This window comes from Schistocerca americana, chromosome 7 (genome assembly GCF_021461395.2).
Source record: "Schistocerca americana isolate TAMUIC-IGC-003095 chromosome 7, iqSchAmer2.1, whole genome shotgun sequence".
In the NCBI taxonomy this organism is placed as follows: Eukaryota; Metazoa; Arthropoda; class Insecta; order Orthoptera; family Acrididae; genus Schistocerca; species Schistocerca americana.
In genome coordinates this window covers 597,320,801-597,345,234 of record NC_060125.1, presented here as the reverse complement: position 1 = coordinate 597,345,234, position 24,434 = coordinate 597,320,801, and the positions used below count along the sequence as shown (strand labels likewise).

Sequence of the window (24,434 nt, the reverse complement as noted above, 5' to 3'; positions counted from 1 at the left end):
GCAGTTCAGTCATTGATCACTTAAAATCAGCTGTGGATAGAGCATCTCACATTTCCATCATACCTCACGATGCCTGCTTCCAACATTTCTCCACATTACACATTAACAGCATTTTTGAAGTGATCCACCATGTTTGTCACTTATAAGCAAGCAGTAGCCAGCACTGGACGTGACAACACTGTAGCATCGAGTGACATATGTCAACCATCAAGTAATTTTAATTGGACTATAATCGTAGTTTCTCCATGGTTGAAAAACCAACACTCTCGCCATATCACAGAAATTATTGTTTGATTTGTACATGTCATGGATCCAAAGTTGTTGCCACTTTTCTAAAGGCAATTTACTCAAGAACAGTGCAAGGAAATTCAAATCCATATTCCATAACAAAGCCCAGTCTGTGCTGCTGTGTCAGATTTCCGCATGTACCAAAAAGGGTCCACAAATTAGACCTAAGCTGAATCGATAACACACTCGTCTCACACTCCGCAGATTGCATCAGAACTGACTCGGATCAGCCCTGGGCTAACTCATATGCTGGATTCTGTTGTGGTCCTGTCAGAGGGTGCTCCTGACAACAAGTGCAATCTGAGTAGTGGCACCATGGTGGTTCACAGTAATGTTGCAGAAACTACTAGGTTTCCATAGGAACATAGGATGGCACCATTATACTCTGGAATTGCGTTAGGATCTTGTTGCATTGTTACCCTTGTTGTTGAGATGAAGAGTGACATATCTCTGGTAGAATGTGAGACTGAAACTACAAGGCTGCTGAAGCCACAGTTTTGTTGTTGTGAACACTCACTCACGCAGATATCAAGAAGTGGGGTTAATATAAGTGGGGAGTGGTTAGTATAACTGCATTGTGAAGCCTAGTGCAGGGTTGGCTCAGGTGATTAACAGCATAGGGGAGTTACGTAGGAATTTTACGAAGGAGGATCAGGTAGTGGTAGTGGGTGGAGCAGGGAACAGTCTTGATAGGGACGGGGAATATGATGTAGGTGGTGACCTGGTAAAGATAGCTACTCAAACTGGTGGCACAAATGTGCATTCTGTGCAACTGTTTCATCGTCAAGAGCGGCCTTATCTTAATGAGGCTGTGAGGTTTGTTAATATGGGGCTGGAGAGGGCGCTGATGGCAGAGGGGAGAAAGGGATAATGTAGACAATATTAGACATATTTCAGTGGTGCCAGTTGGGTCTATCATTAGATCGAGTTTCACTAGGCTGGCAAAGCTTATAGGTGACAGTGTAGTGGGTGGTGGTTGGATCACTCATGGAAAAATTCCTGTAATAGTTGGTGTTAGAGCTGCACCTTTTTTAGATTGAAGTCAGCTGATAGGTATACCTGCATAAAGGAAGTCCCCCCTACTAAGGGCTCACCTTCAGAGGACAACATGTTTCCAAGCACAGAAGGAATTAGCGTATTTCATCAAAATATAAGAGTTATTAACCAGGATACAGATTAGCTGGCTGTTTTTCAAGGAGTTCCTTGTGGGGTGGGGGAGTGGCTATGTCCGTAAAAAACAGTATTCCATTTGAGCCCATAGATGTATCATGGCACTGCACTGAACAGATATTTGAATGTTGGGCAGAGGCAGTTGAATTTGGTGAAACTAAACTTCTAATTGTTGTTCTTTATTGGTCCCCTAACTCTGACTTCAGAGAATTTCTGCTCAAGCTTGAGAGAGTTCTTCATTCACTTTGTAGGAAGTACCAGAAATTAGTTATATGTGGTGACTTCAATATAAATTTTGTATATGATGGTGCAACAAAAAGGATGTTGGTAATCTCCTAAATTCATATGATCTGTTGCAGACTGCGTTTTTTCCAACTAGGGTGCAGGGGAACAGTAGCACAGCCATAGACAATATTTTTATTCATTCTTCATTACTAGATGGGCATTCTGTTAGTGTGAATGGCCTTTCAGATCATGATGCACAAATTTTTACAATAAAAGGCTTTTGTACTCAACCAAATATCACATGTAACTATACAGGAAAGTTACTCCAACAGCAATAGAGAGTAAACTTTGTCAAGGAACGAGAGTGGCAGGATGTTTGTAGTGTCAATAACATAGATGATAAATATAATGCTTTCCTTAAAACATTTCTCATGCTCTTTGAGAGTTGCTTTCCATTAGAATTTTCTAAACAGGTTACTGGCAGTAATAGGCAACCCAGATGGCTTTCCATTAGAATTTTCTAAACAGGTTACTGGCAGTAATAGGCAACCCAGATGGCTGACTAATTGGATAAGGACATCATGTAGAACAAAGTGGGAATTATATCAAAATGTTAGAAGTAGTGACAATCAGGCTATAGTAGCCCATTACAAACAGTATTGTAAGATGCTTGAAAATGTTATTAGGATAGCAAAGAGTATGTTGTATGGAAATAGAATAGCTAATTCTTCACCAGATAAAATTAAAACCATATGGTCAGTTGTGAAGGAAATGTCTGGTCAGCAGCACAAGGTCGACAATATAAAGTCAGTTTGTAGTAAAAATATTTCTGTTACTGATAAATCAGATGTATGCATAGTATTTAACAATCATTTTCTGAGCATTGCTGGTGAGTTAAATAAAAATTCAGTTTCTACAGGGAATCATACAACTTACTTGGCAAATACCTTTCCGAGATTGATGTCTGAAATACTCCTCTATGATATAGACAAGGGGGAGATTGAGTCAATAATTAAATCACTGAAGTCTAAGGACTCTCATGGATATGATGGAGTGCCTAGCAGAAAATTGAAGTACTGTGCTGCACAGGTTAGCCCTCTATTTAGCCAAAATTGTAATTTGTCCTTTAGGAATCGTCAGCTACCTGAACGATTAGAGTACTCAGTAGTAAAGCCACTTTATAAAAAGGGAGAAAGAGATAATGTAGACAATATTAGACATATTTCTATGCCATCAGTGTTTGCTAAAGTTATTGAAAAGGCTGTGTATGTAAGGATAATGGATCATTTTATATCCCATGATTTGCTATCAAATCTACAGTTTGGCTTTATAAGTCACTTATCAACTGAAAATGCTACATTCTCTTTTCTCTGTGAGGTACTGGATGGGTTAAACAAAAGGTTTCAAACGCTAGGCATATTTTTTGATTTAACGAAGGCATTTGATAGTGTTGATCGCAAAATATTGCTCCAGAAGTTGGACCATTGCGGAATATGAGGAGTAGCTCATAATTGGTTCACCTCTTACTTTAGCAACAGATAGCAAAAGGTCATTATTCACAGTGTTGAAAATGGCTGTGATGTTGGGTCTGAGTGGGGTACGGTCAAGTGGGGGGTGCCCCAGGGATCAATGTTGGGGCCACGTCTGTTCCTTATTTATATAAATGATATGCCCTCTCGTATTACAGGTAACTCTAAAATATTTCTGTAAAGGGTGTTGTGTGCAACATTGACTCGGTTTCAAATGGTGGAGTGCATGACCTAAGTTCATGGCTTGTAGAAAATAAACTAACGCCAAATCACAGCAAGACTCAGTTTCTACTTTTTCTAACGCACATTTCAACAAAACCTAACTTTTAATTTCACAGAATGGGCACATGATTACTGAAATTGAACAGTTCAAATTTCTAGGTGTTCAAATAGATAGTAAACTGTCATGGGGAAAGCTCATGTTCAGGATTTTGTTCAAAGACTTAATGCTGGCATTTTTACTATTCAAACGGTGTCTGAAGTGAGTGATCATTCGACATGGAAATTGGTCTACTTTGCTTATTTTCATTTGCTTGTGTCATTTGGTATTATATTTTGGGGTAACTCTTCCCATTCTAAAAGGATATTTTTGGCTCAGAAATGGGTGGTTCGGGCAGTAAGTGGTGTAACTTCACGAACCTCTTGTCGACACCTGTTCACGAGTCTGGGTATTTTGACATTGGCCGCTCCATATATGTGTTCCTTACTGTCATTTCTTGTTAACAAGCAGCTTTCACTCAGTTAATACTTGTCAGAAATCAAACCTGCATTTGGATCGGACTTCCTTAACTCTTGTGCAGAAAGGTGTACAGTATATTGCTGCATCCATTTTTAGTCAGTTACCACTCAAATTCAAAAATCTTAGCAGTAACCTACATGTTTCCTCATGGGTCACTCCTTCTGTTCTGTCGAGGAATTCCTTGAAAAATTAAGCTGATTCTTCTTGTATTGTTGATTGAGTTTACTTGAACTTGTGGCTTGACTGTTTTTGGGTTCATAAACATTTTATTGTTATCTGTTACTACTTTTATGTTGTAATTTCATGTGCTGACACGTTCCATGATCTTAGAGATTTGCTCCTCAATTTGGTCCTAAGGAACTTGACATGTAAATAAAAATAAATAAATAAATAAAATAAAATAGAAAAGAGGGCACTGTCCTCTGACATGTTGGCACCTCGTCTGGCAAAAAGACTGACCAGCATGTGACGTACCTGTGCCGGTGCGCGATATTTTACTTGGCTGCATTTTATATTCTGACAAGAAGACAGTAATTTTTCTTCATGAGAATTTGTACACTGTACAATAACAATGAGAGGCACATGAGTGTTTCAAGATTTATGTACTGACAGGATTCCTGCTGAAATTGTCGGGTAAGTTACTTTAATGTTTCTCAGAGTTTCTGGTTCACTGTGTTTATCTGAATAAGTTTTCCAGTTTTAATTGCATGTCCATTTGCCTCTTAATGTATATTGTTAAACTAGAATCAGGTTTTTATTTAAGCATTTCTTACAGCCATGTATAGAAAAGCTATGCAATATTTACTTGTTCTCATAGTGGCTGTCAGCCAGTCACATGTACCAGGAAATAACTTTTAGCTCTTTCTTCAGCTGATTCTCATTTTATTTAGTATTTCATGTCATGACTGTATTATAGCTTTATTAAACATGAGGAAATGGTCTGAACATGCATGCAGATATGTGACTCCATTTTAATATGTTGACAAGAAACATCTGCCTCAGCAATCAGTGCCAGACAGTCTTTCAGGTGTCAATATGTGTGTGTGAGCCATTGTCTCAGGAAGTTTGCTTGCAGGGAAAGATTATTTTCACTAAGCACTTAGTTCATATTCTGCAAGAGCATTGATAACCAACATCATTATCATCACCATAACCCTTTATAATTTGTGCTCTCCTCTCACATTCCCTTCCACTACCAAATTATCTTTTCCTTGATTATCAGTATTTATGCAACCAACCAACTGTTATTTTAGTCAAGTTGTACCATAAATTTCTTTCCACCCCAACTTGATTAAATACCTTCTCATTAGTTATTGATTTACCCATCTAGTCTTCAGCATTCTCCTGTAGTACTACATTTCAAAAGCTCCTATTCTTTGTTGTGTGAACTGTTTATTATCAACATTTCACTTCTGTACAGCACTACACTCCAGATAGAGAGCTTTAGTAAGTACTTCCTGATATTTAAATGTATATTCAAGCTCAATGAATTTCTCTTTTTCGGAAACTTTCTCCTGTAACCAACCTGAATTTTGTATCATCTCTAAATCAGTTATTGTCAGGTTATTTTATTGCACAAACAGCAATTCTCATCTACTACTTTCAGTATCTCATTTCCTAAGTGAATTCTCTCAGCTTCTCCTGATTTAAATCAGCTTTATTCCATTACCCTTGTTTTACTTTTGTTGATATTAATCTTATAACCTGTTTTTTACACACTACCCATTCCAGGGAAATGGATCATTTGAAATTATATATAATGGGAGTTAGTGAAGTTCAGTTTCAGGAGGAACAGGACTTCTGGTCAAGTGAATACATGGTTATAAATACAAAATTAAATGGGGTAACGCAGGAGTCAGCGTAATAATGAATAAGAAAATAGGAATGTGGGTAAGCTACTATGAACAGCATAGAGAATGCATTATTGTAGCCAAGATAGACATGAGGCCCACACCCACCACAGTAGTACAGATTTATATGCCAGCTAGCTCCAGAGGTGATGAAGAGATTGAAGAAATATATGACGCAATAAAAGAAATTATTCAGATAGTTGAGGAAGATGAAAATAATGGGTGTGTGGAATTGGGGAAAGGAATGAAAAACAAAACCACTTGATAGAGTTTTGCACAGAGCATAATGTAATCATCGCTAAAACTTGGTTTAAGAATCATATATAGAGGTTGTATACATGGAAGAGACGTGGAGACGCTGGTAGGTTTCAGATTGATTATATAATGAATGATACGGCATAGATTTAGGAACCAGACTGTAAACCGTAAAACATTTCCTTGGGCTGATGTGGACTCTGACCACAGTTTATTGATTATGAGCTGTAGATTGAAACTGAAGAAATTGGAAAAGTGTAGGAAATTAAGGAGATGGGACCTGGGTAAGCTGAAAGAAACAGAAGCTGCTGAGAGTTTCAGAGGGAGCATTAAGCAACAGTTGACTAGAACAGGGAAAAGGAATACAGTAGAAGATAAATGGGTAGCTTTAAGAAATGGAATGGTGAAGGCAGCAAGGCGTCAAGTTGTAGAAATCCTTGGATAACGCAAGAGATATTGAATTTAATTAATGAAAGGAGAAAATATAAAAATATAGTAAGAGAAAGGGGATACAAATGTTTAAAAAGCAAAATTGACTGGAAGTGCAAAATGGCTAAGCAGGAATGGCTAGAGTACAAGTTCAAGGATTTAGAAGCATATTTCACAAGGGGAAAGGCTACCACTTACAGGAAAACTGAAGAGACCTTTGGAGAAAAGAGAAGCAGCTGTATGAATATCAAGATCTCAGATGGAAAACCAGTCCTAAGCAAAGAAGGGAAAGCTGAAAGGTGGAAGGAGTATATAGAGGGTCTGTACAAAGGAGATGTACTTGATAGCAATATTTAAGACAGGGAACTGGATGTAAATGAAGATGAGATGGGAGATATGGTACTGCAAGAAGAATTTGACAGAGCTCTGAGAGTCAAAACAAGGCCCCCGAAGTAGACGATATTCCATCAGAGCTACTGATCGCCTCGGGAGAGCCAGCCATAACAAAACTCTTCCATCTGGTGTGCAAAATGTGTGAGGCAGGCAAAATAACCCCTGACTTCAAAAATAATGTAATAATTACAATCCTAAAGAAAGCAGTTGCTGACAAGATGTGAAATTACCAAACCATCTGTTTAATAAGTCATGGTTGCAAAACACTAACACGAATTCTGTACAGAAGAATGGAAAAACTCGTAGAAGCTGACCTCGGGGAAGGTCAGTTTGAATTCCGGAGAAATGAAGGAACACATGAGGCAGTACTGATCCTACAGCTTATCTCAGAAACTAGATTAAGGAAAGACAAACCCACGTTTATAGCATTTGTAGACTTAGAGAAAGCTTTTTACAGTGTTGAGTGAAATACTCTCTTTGAAATTCTGAAGGTAGCAGGGGCAAAATATGGGGATTGAAAGACTATTTACAACCTGTATAGAAACCAGACACCAGTTATAAGAGTCAAGGGAAGGGACATGAAAGAAAAAAGCAATGGTTGAGAAGGGAGTGAGACAGGTTTATAGCCCATCCCAGATGCTATTCAATCTGTACATTGAGCAAGTAGTAAAGGAAACAAAAGAAAAAATTGGAATAGGAATTAAAGTTCAGAAAAAAGAAATAAAAACTTTGGGGCTTGCTAATGAAATTGTAATTTTGTCAGAGACAATAAAGGACTTGGGTGAGCAGTTGAATGGAATAGACATTGTCTTGAAAGGAGGAATAAGATGAACACATTGACAAAAGCAAAATGAGGATAATGGAATGTAGTCAAATTAAATCAGATTATACTGAGGGAGTTAGAGTAAGAAATGAGACACATAAATTAGTAGATGAGTTTTACTATTTGGACAGCAAAATAATTGATGATGTCTGAAGTAGAGAGGATATAAAATGTCTGCTAGCAATGGGAAGAAATGCATTTACGTAGAAGAGAAATTTATTAATGCTGAATGTAGATTTAAGTGTTAGGAGATGTTTTGTGAAATTATTTGTCTAGAGTGTAGCCATGTATGGAAGTGAAACATGGTCAATAAACAATTTAGACAAGAAGAGAATAGAAACTTTTGAAATGTGGTGCTACAGAAGAATGTTGAAGATTAGATGGATAGATCACATAACTAATGAGCAGGTACTGAACAGAATTGCAGATATAAAAAAGATTGACAGAAAGAAGGGATCTGTTGATAGGACACATTCTGAGGCATCACCAGTTCAGCATTAGGGAGAAGTGTGGAGGGTAAAAATCGTAGAGGGAGACAGAGAGATGAATACGGTAAGCAGATTCAGAAACGTGTAGGTTGCCACAGTTTTTCGGAGGTGAAGAGGCTCATACAGGATAGAGCAGCATGGAGAGCTGCATCAAACCAGTCTTTGAACTGAAGATCACAACAACAACATACATTCCAGTCTCCAGTCAAATGATCTTTCAAGACCTTGTTGTGCCCATCTTTTGAAAATGTAATCTAGTCAGATACTTTAAATTTTAAAATTTTGAGTGAAAATAGTTATTGTGTTTAATGAAGTCTAAACCAGATTCCAGGAATGTTTTAAAGTTTTCAGTTTAACTTATCCCATCAATTGAAGTCTCTTTAGTAGATATGACTTTTCGCAATGAATGTCATATTCGGTATTTCCAGGTTCAGGACCCTACTTCCACCCCAACATCTTTTTAAAAAGTATGTTATAAGTAAAGTAGTTGCCAAAGTCCACCATCGACTATCTACAGCAACATCAAGGTGTCACAATGCAGAACTTGTTAGGTTCGACACTGTAATTCATTTGTATACTTACACATCAAAGATCTCTCAGAAATATATTGTTTTTCGCTGTGTCTCATTTCCTAATTGTTTTTTACTGTGTCTCATTTTTCTAAAGTGCTGGGAAGTTCTATGCTGGTGTATAAAACGTTACCATCGAAGGATTTATGCTCTTTACAGCTGTGAGGAAAAGTATATTGTTACTTAACATAGAAAAAAATGTACTTCTGCTTGTGTATAGTGTATTTTCACCTGGAATAAACTGCATTTGTAACTGGGAAATTCGGGAATTTTTTTTCTTGTCCACATATATATCACATAGAAACATCAGATGGGAGAAATGTAAGTTATGTAAATTATTTGTTACTGACATGAATTGCAGCTCAATGATAAATTAACAGTAAGGAGTAGAATATGGAAGGAAAATTATTGAGGGGAAGAAACGGAAGTAACAAAAAATAAGGAATGTGGCGGTGTTTAAAAATCAAATGCACTGCAAAGTGTATGCTGACAATTGCATACTACAGTTAACTTCAGTGAAAGTACATTCCTTGCAGTGTACTATTTTTTGTAATGTATCACAGTAATTAAGCAACATTTTGTGCAAAATGTTCATTTTGGGTAATGGAGAAAGAATAAGTATAGTTGCAAATACCTGATAGCAGATACTACAAAACAGTGGTGTTACCTGCTCGTGGTGGTTTCCAGCTTCCAGGCTGGCTGCCAGCTGGAGACCCACCAACTTCTTCTGAAATGTCTTTAAGTAGTTCCATTATTGACTCCCCTGTTGTCTCAGGTAATGGAATGGGTGATGCTGCACGTGAGAGTCCAGGTACAGGACAGCGTGAGACCAACTTCTGAGCCTGTTCCATAGCCTTCTGCAGACTCTGTTGATTTTTGAATGACTCACGATTATTGCATCTGCCGATCTGGGATCTGAAATTGAATCATTTAACTTACGCTAGCAATTTATCATAATACATCTTTCTAAATAACCAATTTACTACTGGAGGGAAGCATGGAGGGTAAAAATCATTGACGGAGTCCAAGAGATGAATACATTAAGCATATTCAGAAAGATGTAGGTTGCAGTAGTTACTCAGAGATGAAGAGGCTTGCACAAGATAGAGAAGCATGGAGAGCTGCATCAAATCAGTCTTTGGACTGAAGAACACCACAACAACAAATAGCTAGTTTCCTACTTTAATTATATTTTTAATGGACCTACTTGAGATACATCAGCTTGTCCTAATGTACTATAAATTTGTGGTGTATAACTAACTTATTAATTGAAGATGGTGTAATTATTTAGCAAGATGCTTTCTTTCAGTTGAAATCCAAGTATGTGTACATATTCACACATGAGAGGAAGAAAGAGGGGGCATCAGAGGTGAAGTAATGAAGTGTAATGAATTCTATAGAATGATCAGTTACAGTGTATCAGTTTGATGATCATCAGGGAAAAAGAAAACAACATCAAAATATGGAAAACATGTACATAAGTAATAGGTAATGCCATATTATACAATAAATATGTACACTAGGCTTTACATTATCTGTGCTTCATTTGCCCATGCGAGGTTTCAGATACAGCTTATAACATCCTAAATACACCAGGGTAAAATATAAAGAAAACCTTTCATTTATGAAAGACAGAGGAAGAAAAATTTATACAAAGAATGGAGTTTATCCACAAAAAGACTTACGTCCAGTCCAGTCCAGGCCATATTGGAGTGCCATCTATTACAAATAGAGTCTACCAGAATGACAATGTGGCCAATGTGATAGCACTCATGATGTGCACACCGCTGATTGTATCAACCCACACAGAGGAGAGTGTCAGATTGGTGCTGCTGTGGCTTATATCCCTGCATTGGCATGATCTTTTCAGAGGGCATACCTGAGAACCTGTGCCATCGGAGTAGTGGCATCATAGTGGTTGATAGTAATGTTGTGCCAGCTTCTTGATTTCCATGTTAATGGCTGGTGGTGCCACTACACAAACAATCTGGATTCTTGTATCCACCTGGTATCCATTGTTACACAGTAAAAGTGTGTACTGTGAGCTGGCCCATCTCCAGGCCACTTTGGGAGATGTTGCTGCAATCAGCACTGCTGTCACAGACACTTATTCCTCTCCTGCACTGAATATCATGGCAGTAGTCTTCTGCCAGGTGGCTATAAAAGATGCCACCCAGCCAGAAGAACCAGTTCACATTGGGATTTGCTGTGGGACGATTCTCGACCACATCCTGCTGGTCCCTCAGTGGGAGCTCCCTTTGCCCAAGTGCAGGCGTTTGCCCTGAGCCATGTCCAAGTCTTCATTTTGTGTGTTATCCAAGTTCGCAACACTGGCCACCAATGCCTTCGCTCCGAGCTGTGTCCAAATCTTCATGCCACATCTCCACACTGGTCAACAATGCATTTGCTCTGAGCTGCATCTGAGTCATCACTCCACGTTTTGTCACTCTGGGGCTTACGCCAGCGGCACCCATTACCTGTCAGTGGGCAACTCATCATTGCTCCCATGTTAATGCCAGCTGCAATTGTAGTTCAACCATCAGTGGCCATCACTCAGCATCATTCACAACTGCCCTGCTACCTTAATCCAGCTAAGTGCTTCCGTCTCGGCAGGACCTCTCTCCTGAACCACCCTCGAGCCCTACCACTTGGCATGGACCACACCAACATCACCCTCATAAGAACTCTACTAGTGAAATGTCAGTGACTATTGATGGAATGTAACCGAGTAGTGCTGATTCAATCCGAATGTCTTGTTGTATTCAATTTACAACTGTAAATAAAGTTCATTTGTTGTTGCTATCTGGGTATGGGAATTGGCTTGACTCTCTCAGCCATGACACAGAAATATAAATTACATGTCTAATTAACCTGAGGTTCTTCTTGATGAACTGTTTGTAGTATGTACTTTTGGTTTTGTTTAGGTTTTAGCCTTGCACATTTGTGTTATTATCAATTGTTTATGGAACTGTTCACAGAAAAAAGATGCACAGTTACTTTCAGTTTTTGTGTAAGTACTTCTTTGGAAATCATGTAATTTCCTCAGATTTACATATACATTTATCATATATCATATTTTCTTATTTTTTCTGTTTTTTACTTTTTATGCAGACACCTGACTATAGCCAAATTGTAAGACTGAAACGAATTGTAAAATAAAAGTTTCTTGATAGCTGAGTGATTGTGCATTGTGCACATCAGAGTATTCTAGTCTTTTACTGAGTATTTAAATTAATGAGTATCTTTCTTTGCATTTATTAGGGAAGTCACGCATTACATTTCCTGTTAACTGCAAGTAATCTCACTTTTGCCTCCTGTGTAAACATCATTGCCATTGGATTAGTCACTGCTAAGCAGAGACAACATTGAAACTTCCTGGCAGATTAAAACTGTGTGCCCGACCGAGACTCGAACTCGGGACCTTTGCCTTTCGCGGGCAAGTGCTCTACCATCTGAGTATCTCGTCTCCTACCTTCCAAACTTTACAGAAGCTCTCCTGCGAACCTTGCAGAACTAGCACTCCTGAAAGAAAGGATACTGCGGAGACATGGCTTAGCCACAGCGTGGGGGATGTTTCCAGAATGAGATTTTCACTCTGCAGCGGAGTGTGCGCTGATATGAAACTTCCTAGCAGATTAAAACTGTGTGCCCGACTGAGACTTCAACTCGGGACCTTTGCCTTTCGCGGGCAAGTGCTCTGCCATCTGAGCTACCGAAGCATGACTCACGCCCGGTCCTCACAGCTTTACTTTTGCCAGTATCTTGTGTCCTACCTTCCAAACTTTACAGAAGCTTTCCTGCGAACCTTGCAGAACTAGCACTCCTGAAAGAAAGGATACTGCAGAGACATGGCTTAGCCACAGCCTGGGGGATGTTTCCAGAATGAGATTTTCACTCTGCAGCAGAGTGTGCACTGATATGAAACTTCCTGGCAGATTAAAACTGTGCGCCCGACTGAGCCTCGAACTCGGGACATTTGCCTTTCACGGGCAAGTGCTCTACCATCTGAGCCGAGAAGTAAAGCTCTGAGGACCGGGCGTGAGTCGTGCTTCGGTAGCTCAGATGGCAGAGCACTTGCCCGCGAAAGGCAAAGGTCCCGAGTTGAAGTCTCGGTCGGGCACACAGTTTTAATCTGCCAGGAAGTTTCATATCAGCGCACACTCCGCTGCAGAGTGAAAATCTCATTCTGGAAACATCCCCCACGCTGTGGCTAAGCCATGTCTCCGCAGTATCCTTTCTTTCAGGAGTGCTAGTTCTGCAAGGTTCGCAGGAGAGCTTCTGTAAAGTTTGGAAGGTAGGAGACGAGATACTCAGATGGTAGAGCACTTGCCCGTGAAAGGCAAAGGTCCCGAGTTCAGTTGACATGATGTTGCCACCATCGTTTCTTATGTTATACTAAATTTTTCTTCCCTATATAACTACTACACCCAGTGTCTTAGGTAATCTGTTTTTCATCTTCTAATCTTCGTCTGTCCGCTATTTTTTACCCTTTCCCATCTAATACTGCTTCCAGCGTAGTGCGCACTCTACATGGATGCTGTGGCTGGTCCTGCAATAATCTGTTTCTGGTAAGTGCTTTCTCCTTTCCTCATCTATTTGATTGTAATACTTCTGTGTTTTGTACTTTATCTGCCCAAGCAGTTTTTAACATTTGTCAATAGTACCACATTTCAAATGCTTCTCTTTTCTTCTTCTCCAGATTTCTGATGGTTCACTTTTTGTTTCCATACAAGTCTGTGCTCCAAGCGTGTACTTTCAGAAACTGCTTCCTCAGTTCCACATCGGTATCTGAAAATAGTATTTACGAGGGTCACTCCAAAAGAAATGCACACTATTTTTGTAAAAATACAGTTTTCATTCTGCATGCGTGAAAGTTTTATAGTGTGTAGATACATCCTTCCCACTTGTTTTCAAACTTAGTTCTACCTGTTCCTGTGACTGGCGCTGTCACAGCATGTCTTCAAGATGGCTGCTACACTGGACGTTCATCAGAAGCAACTTGCTGTCGTAGAATTCCTGTGCTGTGAAAACGGGACAGTGGGAAACATCCACAAGAGGTTGAACAAGGTGTGTGGAGATGCTACTGTCGATCACAGTACAGTTAGTCAGTGGGCAAGCAGGTTATGTGATGAAAGTGGGCACGGCAATATTGAGGAATGTCCTCACAGCGGCAGGCCTCATACTGCACACACTCCAGACAATGTGCGGACAGTTAACGAATTGGTGACTGCTGACAGACGCATCACAGTGAACAAATTGTCACGCTATGTTGGGGAAGGAAGTGTTTGCAGAATACTGAAAATGTTGGCGATTAAAAAGGTTTGTGCCAGGTGGGTTCCCAGGATGTTGACAGTGGCTCACAAAGAAACAAGAAAAACGGTATGCAGCAAACTTTTGGAACAGTAAGAGAACGGTGGAGATGAATTTCTTGGAAGAATTGTGACAGGTGATGAAACATAGCTTCATCATTTTTCACCACAGACAAAGAGGCAATCAATGGAGTGGCATCATGCAAATTCACCCAAGAAAAAAATTCAAAACCACACCTTCTGCTGGAGAAGTTATGGCTATGGTGTTTTTTGATTCTGAAGGACTCTTGCTTGTGGACATCATGCCATACATATGTGATGACACTGAAGAAACTTCAAGCTCGACTGAGTCGTATTCGACCACATCGGCAAAAGCAGGATGTTTTGCTGTTGCGCGACAATGCACGGCCACATGTCAGTCAAAAAACCATGAACGCGATCACAAAACTCAGATGGACAACACTGAAACACCTGCCTTACAGTGCTAACCGGGCTCCATGTGACTATCATCTCTTTAGGAAACTGAAAGACTCTCTTCGTGGAACAAGGTTTGAAGATGATGACTCTCTTGTGCACGCTGCCAAACAGTGGCTCCATCAAGTTGGTCCAGAATTTTACCATGCAAGTATACAGGCGCTGGTTCCAAGATGGCGTAAGGCAGTTGAGAGGGATGAAAATTATGTGGAGAAATGAAAATATTGTTCCTAAAGGATGTATCTACACACTGTAAAACTTTCAAACATGTAGAATAAAAGATGGATTTAAAAAAAAATAGTGTGCATTTCTTTTGGAGTGACCCTCGTCTTTGCAAAAGCTTTCCTCATCTGTGCCAATGTACTTCCGATATCTTATTTTCTTTGACCATTCTTCTTAATCTTGCTTCCTAGAAAGGACATACTCCCATTGCCTTCTGCATCTGCATGCCATTGATCATTGGTGATTCTTCTGCCTTAAGGGCAAAATGGTGCCCTTTTGCTGCCATTTTTATTCAAAATGTAAACAACACATGCGATCAATCCCAGTACCCAGGAAATTATGATTAGTAAGCAAAGATGCTACTCATAACTATTACGTTAGATGCTGTTTTGTGGCTTCCTATTGGCCCATTTCATTTCATATTGTTATTATTCTCCCTCCTCCCTATGAACCATAGACCTTGCCGTTGGTGGGGAGGCTTGCGTGCCTCAGCGACACAGATAGCCGTACCGTAGGTGCAACCACAACGGAGGGGTATCTGTTGAGAGGCTAGACAAACGTATGGTTCCTGAAGAGGGGCAGCAGCCTTTTCAGTAGTTGCAGGGGCAACAGTCTGGATGATTGACTGATCTGGCCTTGTAACATTAACCAAAACGGCCTTGCTGTGCTGGTACTGCGAACGGCTGAAAGCAAGGGGAAACTACGGTCGTAATTTTTCCTGAGGGCGTGCAGCTTTACTGTATGGATAAATGATGATGGCGTCCTCTTGGGTAAAATATTCCAGAGGTAAAATAGTCCCCCATTCGGATCTCTGGGCGGGGACTACTCAGGAGGACGTCGTTATCAGGAGAAATAAAACTGGCGTTAAACGGATAGGAGCGTGGAATGTCTGATCCCTTAATCGGGTAGGTAGATTAGAAAATTTCAAAAGGGAAATGGATAGGTTAAAGTTAGATATAGTGGGAATTAGCGAAGTTCGGTGGCAGGAGGAACAAGACTTTTGGTCAGGTGAATACAGGGTTATAAATACAAAATCAAATAGGGGTGAATAAAAAAATAGGAGTTCGGGTAAGCTACTACAAACAACATAGTTAACGCATTATTGTGGCCAAGATAGACACGTGGCCCATGCCTACAACTGTAGTACAAGTCTATATGCCAACTAGCTCTGCAGATGGCGAATAAATTGGAGAAATGTATGATGAGATAAAAGAAATTATTCAGATAGTGAAGGGAGACGAAAATTTAATAGTCATGGGTGACTGGAATTCGATAGTAGAAGAAGGAAGAGAAGGAAACGTAGTAGGTGAATATGGATTGGGGGTAAGAAATGAGAGAGGAAGCTGCCTGGTAGAATTTTGCACAGAGCACAACTTAATCATAGCTAACACTTGGTTCAAGAATCATAAAAGGAGGTTGTATACATGGAAGAAGCCTGGAGATACTGGAAGGTGTCAGATAGGTTATATAATGGTAAGACAGAGATTTAGGAACCAGGTTTTGAATTGTAGGACATTTCCAGGGGCAGATGTGGACTCTGACCACAATCTATTGGTTATGAACTGTAGATTAAAACTGAAGAAACTGCAAAAAGGTGGGAATTTGAGGAGATGGGACCTGGATAAACTGAAAGAACCAGAGGTTGTAGAGACTTTCAGGAAGAGCATAAAGGAACAATTGACAAGAATGGGGGAAAGAAATACAGTAGAAGAAGAATGAATAGCTTTGAGGGATGAAGTGGTGAAGGCAGCAGAGGATCAAGTAGGTAAAAAGACGAGGGCTAGTAGAAATCCTTGGGTGACAGAAGTAATACTGAATTTAATAGATGAAAGGAGAAAATATAAAAATGCAGTAAATGAAGCAGGCAAAAAGGAATACAAATGTCTCAACAATGACATCGACAGGAAGTGCAAAATGGCTAAGCAGGCATGGCTAGAGGACAAATGTAAGGATGTAGAGGCTTACCTCACTAGGGGTAAGATAGATACTGCCTACAGGAGAATTAAAGAGACCTTTGGAGAAAAGAGAACCTCTTGTATGAATATCAAGGGCTCAGATGGAAACCCAGTTCTAAGCAAAGAAGGGAAAGCAGAAAGGTGGAAGGAGTATATAGAGGGACTATACAAGGGCGATGTTCTTGAGGACAATATTATGGAAACAGAAGGGGATGTAGATGAAGATGAAATGGGAGATATGATACTGCGTGAAGAATTTGATAGAGCACTGAAAGACCTAAGTCGAAACAAGGCCCCGGGAGTTGATAACATTCCATTAGAACTACTGACAGCCTTGGGAGAGCCAGTCCTGACAAAACTCTACCATTTGGTGAGCAAAATGTATGAGACAGACGAAATACCCTCAGACTTCAAGAAGAATATAATAATTCCAATTCCAAAGAAAGCAGGTGTTGACAGGTGTGAAAATTACCGAACTATCAGTTTAATAAGTCACGGCTGCAAAATACTAACGCGAATTCTGTAGAGACGAATGGAAAAACTGGTAGAAGCCTACCTTGGGGAAGATCAGTTTGGATTCCGTAGAAATATGGGAACACGTGAGGCAATACTGACCCTACGAGTTATCTTAGAAGCTAGATTAAGAAAAGGCAAACCTACGTTTCTAGCATTTGTAGACTTGGGGAAAGCTTTTGACAATGTTGACTGGAATAATCTCTTTCAAATTCTGAAGGTGGCAGGGGTAAAATACAGGGAACGAAAGGCTATTTACAATTTGTACAGAAACCAGAGGGCAGTTTTAAGAGTCGAGGGATGTGAAAGGGAAGCAGTGGTTGGGAAGGAGTGAGACAAGGTTGTAGCCTCTCCCCGATGTTATTCAATCTGTATATTGAACAAGCAGTAAAGGAAACAAAAGAAAAATTCGGAGTAGGTATTAAAATCCATGGAGAAGAAATAAAAACTTTAAGGTTCGCCGATGACATTGTAATTCTGTCAGAGACAGCAAAGGACTTGGAAGAGCAGTTGAACAGAATGGACAGTGTCTTGAAGGGAGGATATAAGATGAACATCAACAAAAGCAAAACGAGGATAATGGAATGTAGTCGAATTAAGTCAGATGATGCTGAGGGAATTAGATTAGGAAATGAGACACTTAAAGAAGTAAAGGAGTTTTGCTATTTGGGGAGCAAAGTAACTGATGATGGTCAAAGTAGAGAGGATATAAAATGTAGACTGGCAATAGCAAGGAAAGCGTTTCTGAAGAAGAGAAATTTGTTAACATTGAGTATAGATTTAAATGTCAGGAAGCCGTTTCTGAAAGTATTTGTATGGAGTGTAGCCATGTATGGAAGTGAAACATGGACGATAAATAGTTTGGACAAGAAGAGAATCAAAGCCTTTGAAATGTGGTGCTACAGAAGAAGCTGAAGATTAGATGGGTAGATCATGTAACTAATGAGGAAGTATTGAATAGGCTTGGGGAGACAAGGAGTTTGTGGCACAACTTGACAAGAAGAAGGGATCGGTTGGTAGGACATGTTCTGAGGCATGAAGGGTTCACCAGTTTAGTATTGGACGGCAGCATGGAGGGTAAAAATCATAGAGGGAGACCAAGAGATGAATACACTAAACAGATTCAGAAGGATGTAAGCTGCAGTACATATTGGGAGATGAAGAAGCTTGCACAGGATAGAGTAGCATGGAGAGCTGCATCAAACCAGTCTCAGGACTGAAGACCACAACAACAACAAACAATTATTCTCCCTATTAATGTTCTTTTGGATATGTAGCTGTTTGGGAGTTATTATTTCCCTTTAGTTCTCCTCTTGTTCTCTACTTTTAACCTCCTGTCTTCCTTATTTATGTTAATTGCATTCCAGACACATTAATATTACACTGTTGATGTTGACAATAAATTAAACTTTAACAATCTTTTCTGCTAATATTTTTCCTTTTTACTTACATGTTTTACATTCATTGTACTTTCGTATTTTTGTGAGCCATTGGTACCAATGCTCCAGAATACCATCTCAACCAGCAGTTAAGCTCTGCAATTATAGGAAGATGATACATGTTTGCTGTGCTACTAATCTTGTGTAATATACTAATGATTCTGGAACCTCAACTGTCCTGATGTCTGTTCATCAAAACAGCAGACAGCTGGGCTGTGCTCGATATTTTTGGTTGAAAAATTGAATTGAAGATGTGACAAAAGTAAATGTCAAAAGGTGAGAGAGTTATTAGTAATAAAAGTTGGGAGTAGAACTGAATTTAATACATGGTGTGTCCCAGTTCCTTTAGGGCTGCCTGTGAGAAATTCCAAATTGCAACACTATCTTAGTGCGAATTACAGCATTATGACCCTTGAAGTTTCAACAGATGCCATGTACGAGATCAAAGAGTTAGCATCACTGCAGCAGGCACCCTGGCCATGAATATCTGACACTCATTGGAAAATGGTGGTAGAGCACCAAGGCAACATCAATTTTTGGGCTAAATTTTGTGTTAGTGGGTGATTGACCCAAATACTTAGAGGTAGGTTCATGATCACTCCTCCACAACAATGTCTGAGCCCACAAAGTGAATATGTGGGTGAGTTTTTGGCCAGCAAACTGATCACAGACTGTAATTGGCCTCCTCAACTTCTGGTTGTTCCAGACATTGAAGTTGCCAGTGACACAATTAAGGACATGCAAGAAAATTGTGCTACAGTACTAAATGCAGCTTGACAAAAGGACTGCAGTGACTGTGTTTCAAAACACTTTTAAAGTGATTTCAGCTGTTAATTGCTTCATGGGAAGACTATTGTGAATAAATACAGTGCTTTTGTGGACATAATACATGACTTTTTATTTTTTATAGCTACAGTCCTAACGAGACTTGGACATAATGTGTAAGATTGTCCTGCACTGCTCTCTCCACTTCAAAATCTACTCATTGTTGTCACCATAATACTGTATTTACCCAATTATAAGATGGGGTTCATTGTATTTGCAAACTGATCTACTGCTGCTGAAGTCAATATTTTTATTGTTGTGTAATAGATTAATACAGGGGTCATCTCACATTTACATGTAAAACATCAGTAGTTGAAGTCACTGGTCATTTGCAGATTTAATTTGAAGAATTTAGAAGGGTTGGGTGGGATTGGGAGGAGGGACAACTTGATTGAGCACTAAGGTGAATGTGGGGAGGGGAGTGGATAGTAAGCAGCAAATTTCATTGTGTTTACCAACTATGGGAATTTAGACTGCGTACCTTTGCTTTTTGTGGAAATGTACCATGTTTAAATTGCATTTTGCCTGAATCCATTATTAGTCGGACTTGAATTACCTTTAAAATTGGCAGATACTCAAAGTTGCACAAACAGTCAACAGTAGTGTAAATAAAACAGTAAATTAAGCACTCTAGACAGTATATTAACAAATATGGCTTTAGAAAATAGAGTAATAACACATCCAAAACTTAAAAAAAGTAACAAAAGCGAATATTCATCACAATGATGTATTAAATTATACATTATTTGAAAGAATGTAATGTATGCATGAGCATAGGTCACTCGCTACTCACAAAATATAATTCTGAGAAGTAGAAAGACACAAAGAAATGATCAAAATTTCCATAGTTTTGGACAAAGTCATTCACAGCCAGTGAACACACAGCACTCTTACATACATATCTGCATTTGTCTCTTGTTACTGGAGTCTGACTGAGCAAGTAGGTAACCAACGTCTGGCAACAGTGCCTATGTGTCTTGACATAGACTGCTGCAGCTGCAGGAATAGTTTTGAAGAAAATGTCAGCACTATTTGTGGCTTTCTTATTATTTTAAACTATGTTTGGTTTCTGCTCCCAGGACATTATCGAGTGGTATATGCCAAGTGTGCTGAAGGAACATAATTGTTGTAGATTAAATTAAAAACAAAAGTGCAAATTAAGTTGGCATCTTCTTTAATAGATAATAATAATAATAATAATAATAATAATAATAATAATGGACCAGAAAAGCAGAAGGTGTCATTTATGGTCTGTCAGTATAATTATCCTAACATTTGTGTGAAATTATTTGCGAAAACCATGGCAACCTAGAGTCAGGATGTCTAGATTAGGTAAACAAGCATCCATGCTTTTTACTGACCATACAACGAGAGCTTTTAACAGCCATTACTTACTTACTTCATGCGTATGTTAGTGTTGCTTTTGATGATAGTCTCAGACATGTTTTTCTGTCATAATTTTCATCTCTTGCTGTAGGAGACATCTTCAGATACTATGGGTCTAGGTGACAACATTGTATAATGTTCAATATCAACATCTATGCCCATCTTATGCAACTGCAATCACTGTGAAATGTGTGGCACAGGATACCTCGCATTGCACTGTGCATTATGGTTTCTTTGTAGTCCGTTTCAGTATGAAGACAAAAATTGCTTAAATATCTCTTATGGTCCCTAACAGGATGTGGTATATTCCTATATTTCTCACTTATATCAGCTGTTGAAACTTCATAAGTTAGCTTTCACAGCGTATATGAAGTCTATCTTTGCATAGTAATTAAAGTATTTCAGCAGTTCTGTGACAGTCCATGTGAACCAAACAAATTTGTGTCCATTCCTGCTGCCCTTCTTTGCATACATTCTGTATTATCTGTTGTGTTTGGTATAGGTTCCACACTAGGAAGGATTGCATTTCCTTTGTAAACTTAGTGCATTTTCCCAGTTTCCTATCAGTGGACTGGTGTCTGCCAGTGGCTTCACTCACTATTGAACTTATGCAAACATTCTATTGCATGTCCCCACAAATTGCTTCACCAGTTATTTGTGTGAGTTGACTGACTCCATTTGTGACTCACTGATATTGTATTCATAAGCTACTGCATTTGTGTGTTTTGTGAAGTGCTGATATTTGCACCACTTTGACATTTTTGTGAAGTTCTGGCTGGATATTTGTGTCACATTTTAGATAGAACTTCATTATAGATAACTGTATCATAAGAGAAAAGTTTGTGGTTACTATGAATAGTGGCTAACTTTTCATTAATGTACTACATGAATGACAAGGGAACAAAGCTGATTACTTGGAGCATGCCCGAAGTTATTTGTACACCTGCCAGTGACTCTTCATCCATGATTTTTTTTTTGTAAATTGTTATTTAATAGTCTTTTAATGTTCATAATCACACTCTAGGAATACGCTACAACCAACTACATATTGTTGTCACAGGGATCATGAGGATAAGATAAGAATAATTACAGCGCTCACAGAGACATTCAGAAAATCATTCTTCCTGCACTTCATATGTGAATGGAACTGGAAGAAACCCTAATAACTCTTACAAATGGACATACCCAGAGCAACTGATTCTAAAAAACAATATCTTAATTATGATATAGTTTTTTAAATGTACCAAGGTACCCCTTGCTCAAATCATAATTTCATCCTTCATGAAATCTACTGAATAGTAGTTTGTCTCCTACATAATCTGTTGCAACCTTATTTTTATAGTATCTAGCTTCATATGACGTATGTTTTTGCCTGTTGATTTATTATAAGGTTTCATCATCATATATTGTGAGGTCTGTGCATATAATTTCAATTGGCTTGTGGGAAGCATAAAATTCTCTTTGTTTATTGTGTTGAAAATCTGACAAAAATCATTCACCCCAATAATTTTTGTCTGCCATGTCCCCCCAATTGAGAAATCTTCAATCTAGTAACAAATTATACTTCATACCCCATATAACAGTACTTTTGATAAAAAGTATTGGTGTGTTACTGAGGCAAATGCTTTTTGGAAGTAAGAAATACTGCATCCATGTGGTTGCTTTGCTCCATGGATTTCACATGATCAGTATTTACTGGGTCCATGCTGGTTGGTGTGGAGGAGGTGACTGTGTTTAAGATACCTCATTATGTTTCTACAATAGTTGAATGTCAGTAATATTGGACAGTAGATTTTGTTGATCCATTATGCTACCCTCACAGACAAGTGTGATCTGTGCTTTCTCCCAACCGCTGAACAGTTTCTTGTTTGAGAGTTCTATGGAATGTTATCATTGTTATTACTATTTCTGTATGAAAATTTATGGTTCAGAAATGGGCAGCCCAGTTGCAAATCCTAATTGACTCTTGACATATTTCATTACTTCCTAGGGCGTTGTTCAGCTAAGCAATTTCTGCTCTTTTACAGCGTCTCTGACACTAATACAGACAAGTATCATTCAGTTTTGCAATGATTCAGTAATGGCACTGGGACAGTACTTCTGGATCATCCTCCATAACGAGACATTGGAAAACAGAGTTCAGCACTTCTGCACTTTATTTGCTGCCCTCAGTTTCAGTTCTTGTGTCACATATGAGTATCTGGGCACTAATTTGCTACCACTAACAGCCTTACAATATTAGGAGAATTCATACAGTTTTTGTGAGAGGTGCTGGTTCTGCTATAATGGTTGTTAAAGACTTCATGTATTGACCTTTTGATAGCCAAACATCTTGTATTTAACATCTCTGTACACACACACACACACACACCACACACACACACCATATGTAAAGCTTGGTTACATTTGAAAGTCAGTCTGGTGATCATATTGTGGGTCTTGAGTTTCTTGCCTAGTGCTATGAATACTCCACATCCATTTCCAATTAGCCTATTCTATTGATGAACTGTTACTTTTACTTCAAAAATCTAACTGTTGTCTATTACAGGTTTTTGTGATGTTTCTGTATCTAGTATTATATGAGCTCAATTGTTAATTAGTATTGGTTCAAACTATGGGACTTTTTACTGAATACTTGAGCAGTTAATCACTAGTGGTGCACCATTTCAGCTCTGGAAGCATTTGTTTTACGGGTTATATAAATACATTGGTGTTTGGTACAGCTATTAATATTTGGACTGGATGGAGAGTCACATAATCTAAAAAAGCTGTGTGTGTACCTAACACTCTGTTATCGACTTGGGAAACAGCCTTGAAAGGTCTACATTATTTCCTGTAATGAGCTGTTGTTAATGGCCCATGATTGTCTGTAAGCTTTGATTCAATTCCTTCTGACCTTCAAACGAGATTCTGATGTCTTGTGCTGCCCACATGGGCTGCCTGTCACTACTGGAATTGTGTTTTATGTGTGTCAGTGCTTTCATAAAATGTGATTCATGCATTGTATTAAGATCTGTGCTGTTTGTATTGTAATCCAGCTACCATTAATAGTCCATGTTTTCAATAAATGATCCTTCTGCAAGGGGTTAGTGATTAAAATTATTACACATCCATGTACACCACATTCCTATCTTTATAGCTCCCCGCATTGTTATTAATGTCTGATGATACAACAGACCAGAGGTAACAGTTTCCGAATTAATTCTGTCAACTACAGGGATGTAAATGAATATGTGAGTTTGTGAGTTGTTTGCTTCCCTGTATCTTATTAAATGAAACACAACTGAAAGTAAATGAAATGATTAAAATAGATGTCTCTTTTGTTTCTTTTCTGTCGAATTCATTATAAAGTCGCCACATAGTAAAGTGTGAGGATTTTTAGTAGTAGTTGACATAGCTTCAGATGTGCTTGGGAAGCTCATTAAGTTAGAATGAGAGCTCTGTAAATCAGTTTCATTTTAAGATTTGTTTCCAATAAATTCAAACATCTTTTCACAGCACCTACCAGTCACTCACAACAAAATTTTGAAACATCCATCTCTCTGAAGGGAAT

General features: G+C 38.9%; 1 protein-coding gene across 1 annotated transcript in view; it reads right to left on the bottom strand.

Annotated features, from left to right (window-relative positions):
* LOC124622053 (transient-receptor-potential-like protein) overlaps nt 1–24,434 on the bottom strand; it is a 225,935-nt gene that overhangs the window by 35,706 nt on the left and 165,795 nt on the right. Inside the window, exon 17 of the mRNA XM_047147617.1 lies at nt 9,426–9,673. Coding sequence (XP_047003573.1) covers nt 9,426–9,673 — 248 coding nt within the window. The remainder of the gene's footprint in view (nt 1–9,425; nt 9,674–24,434) is intronic.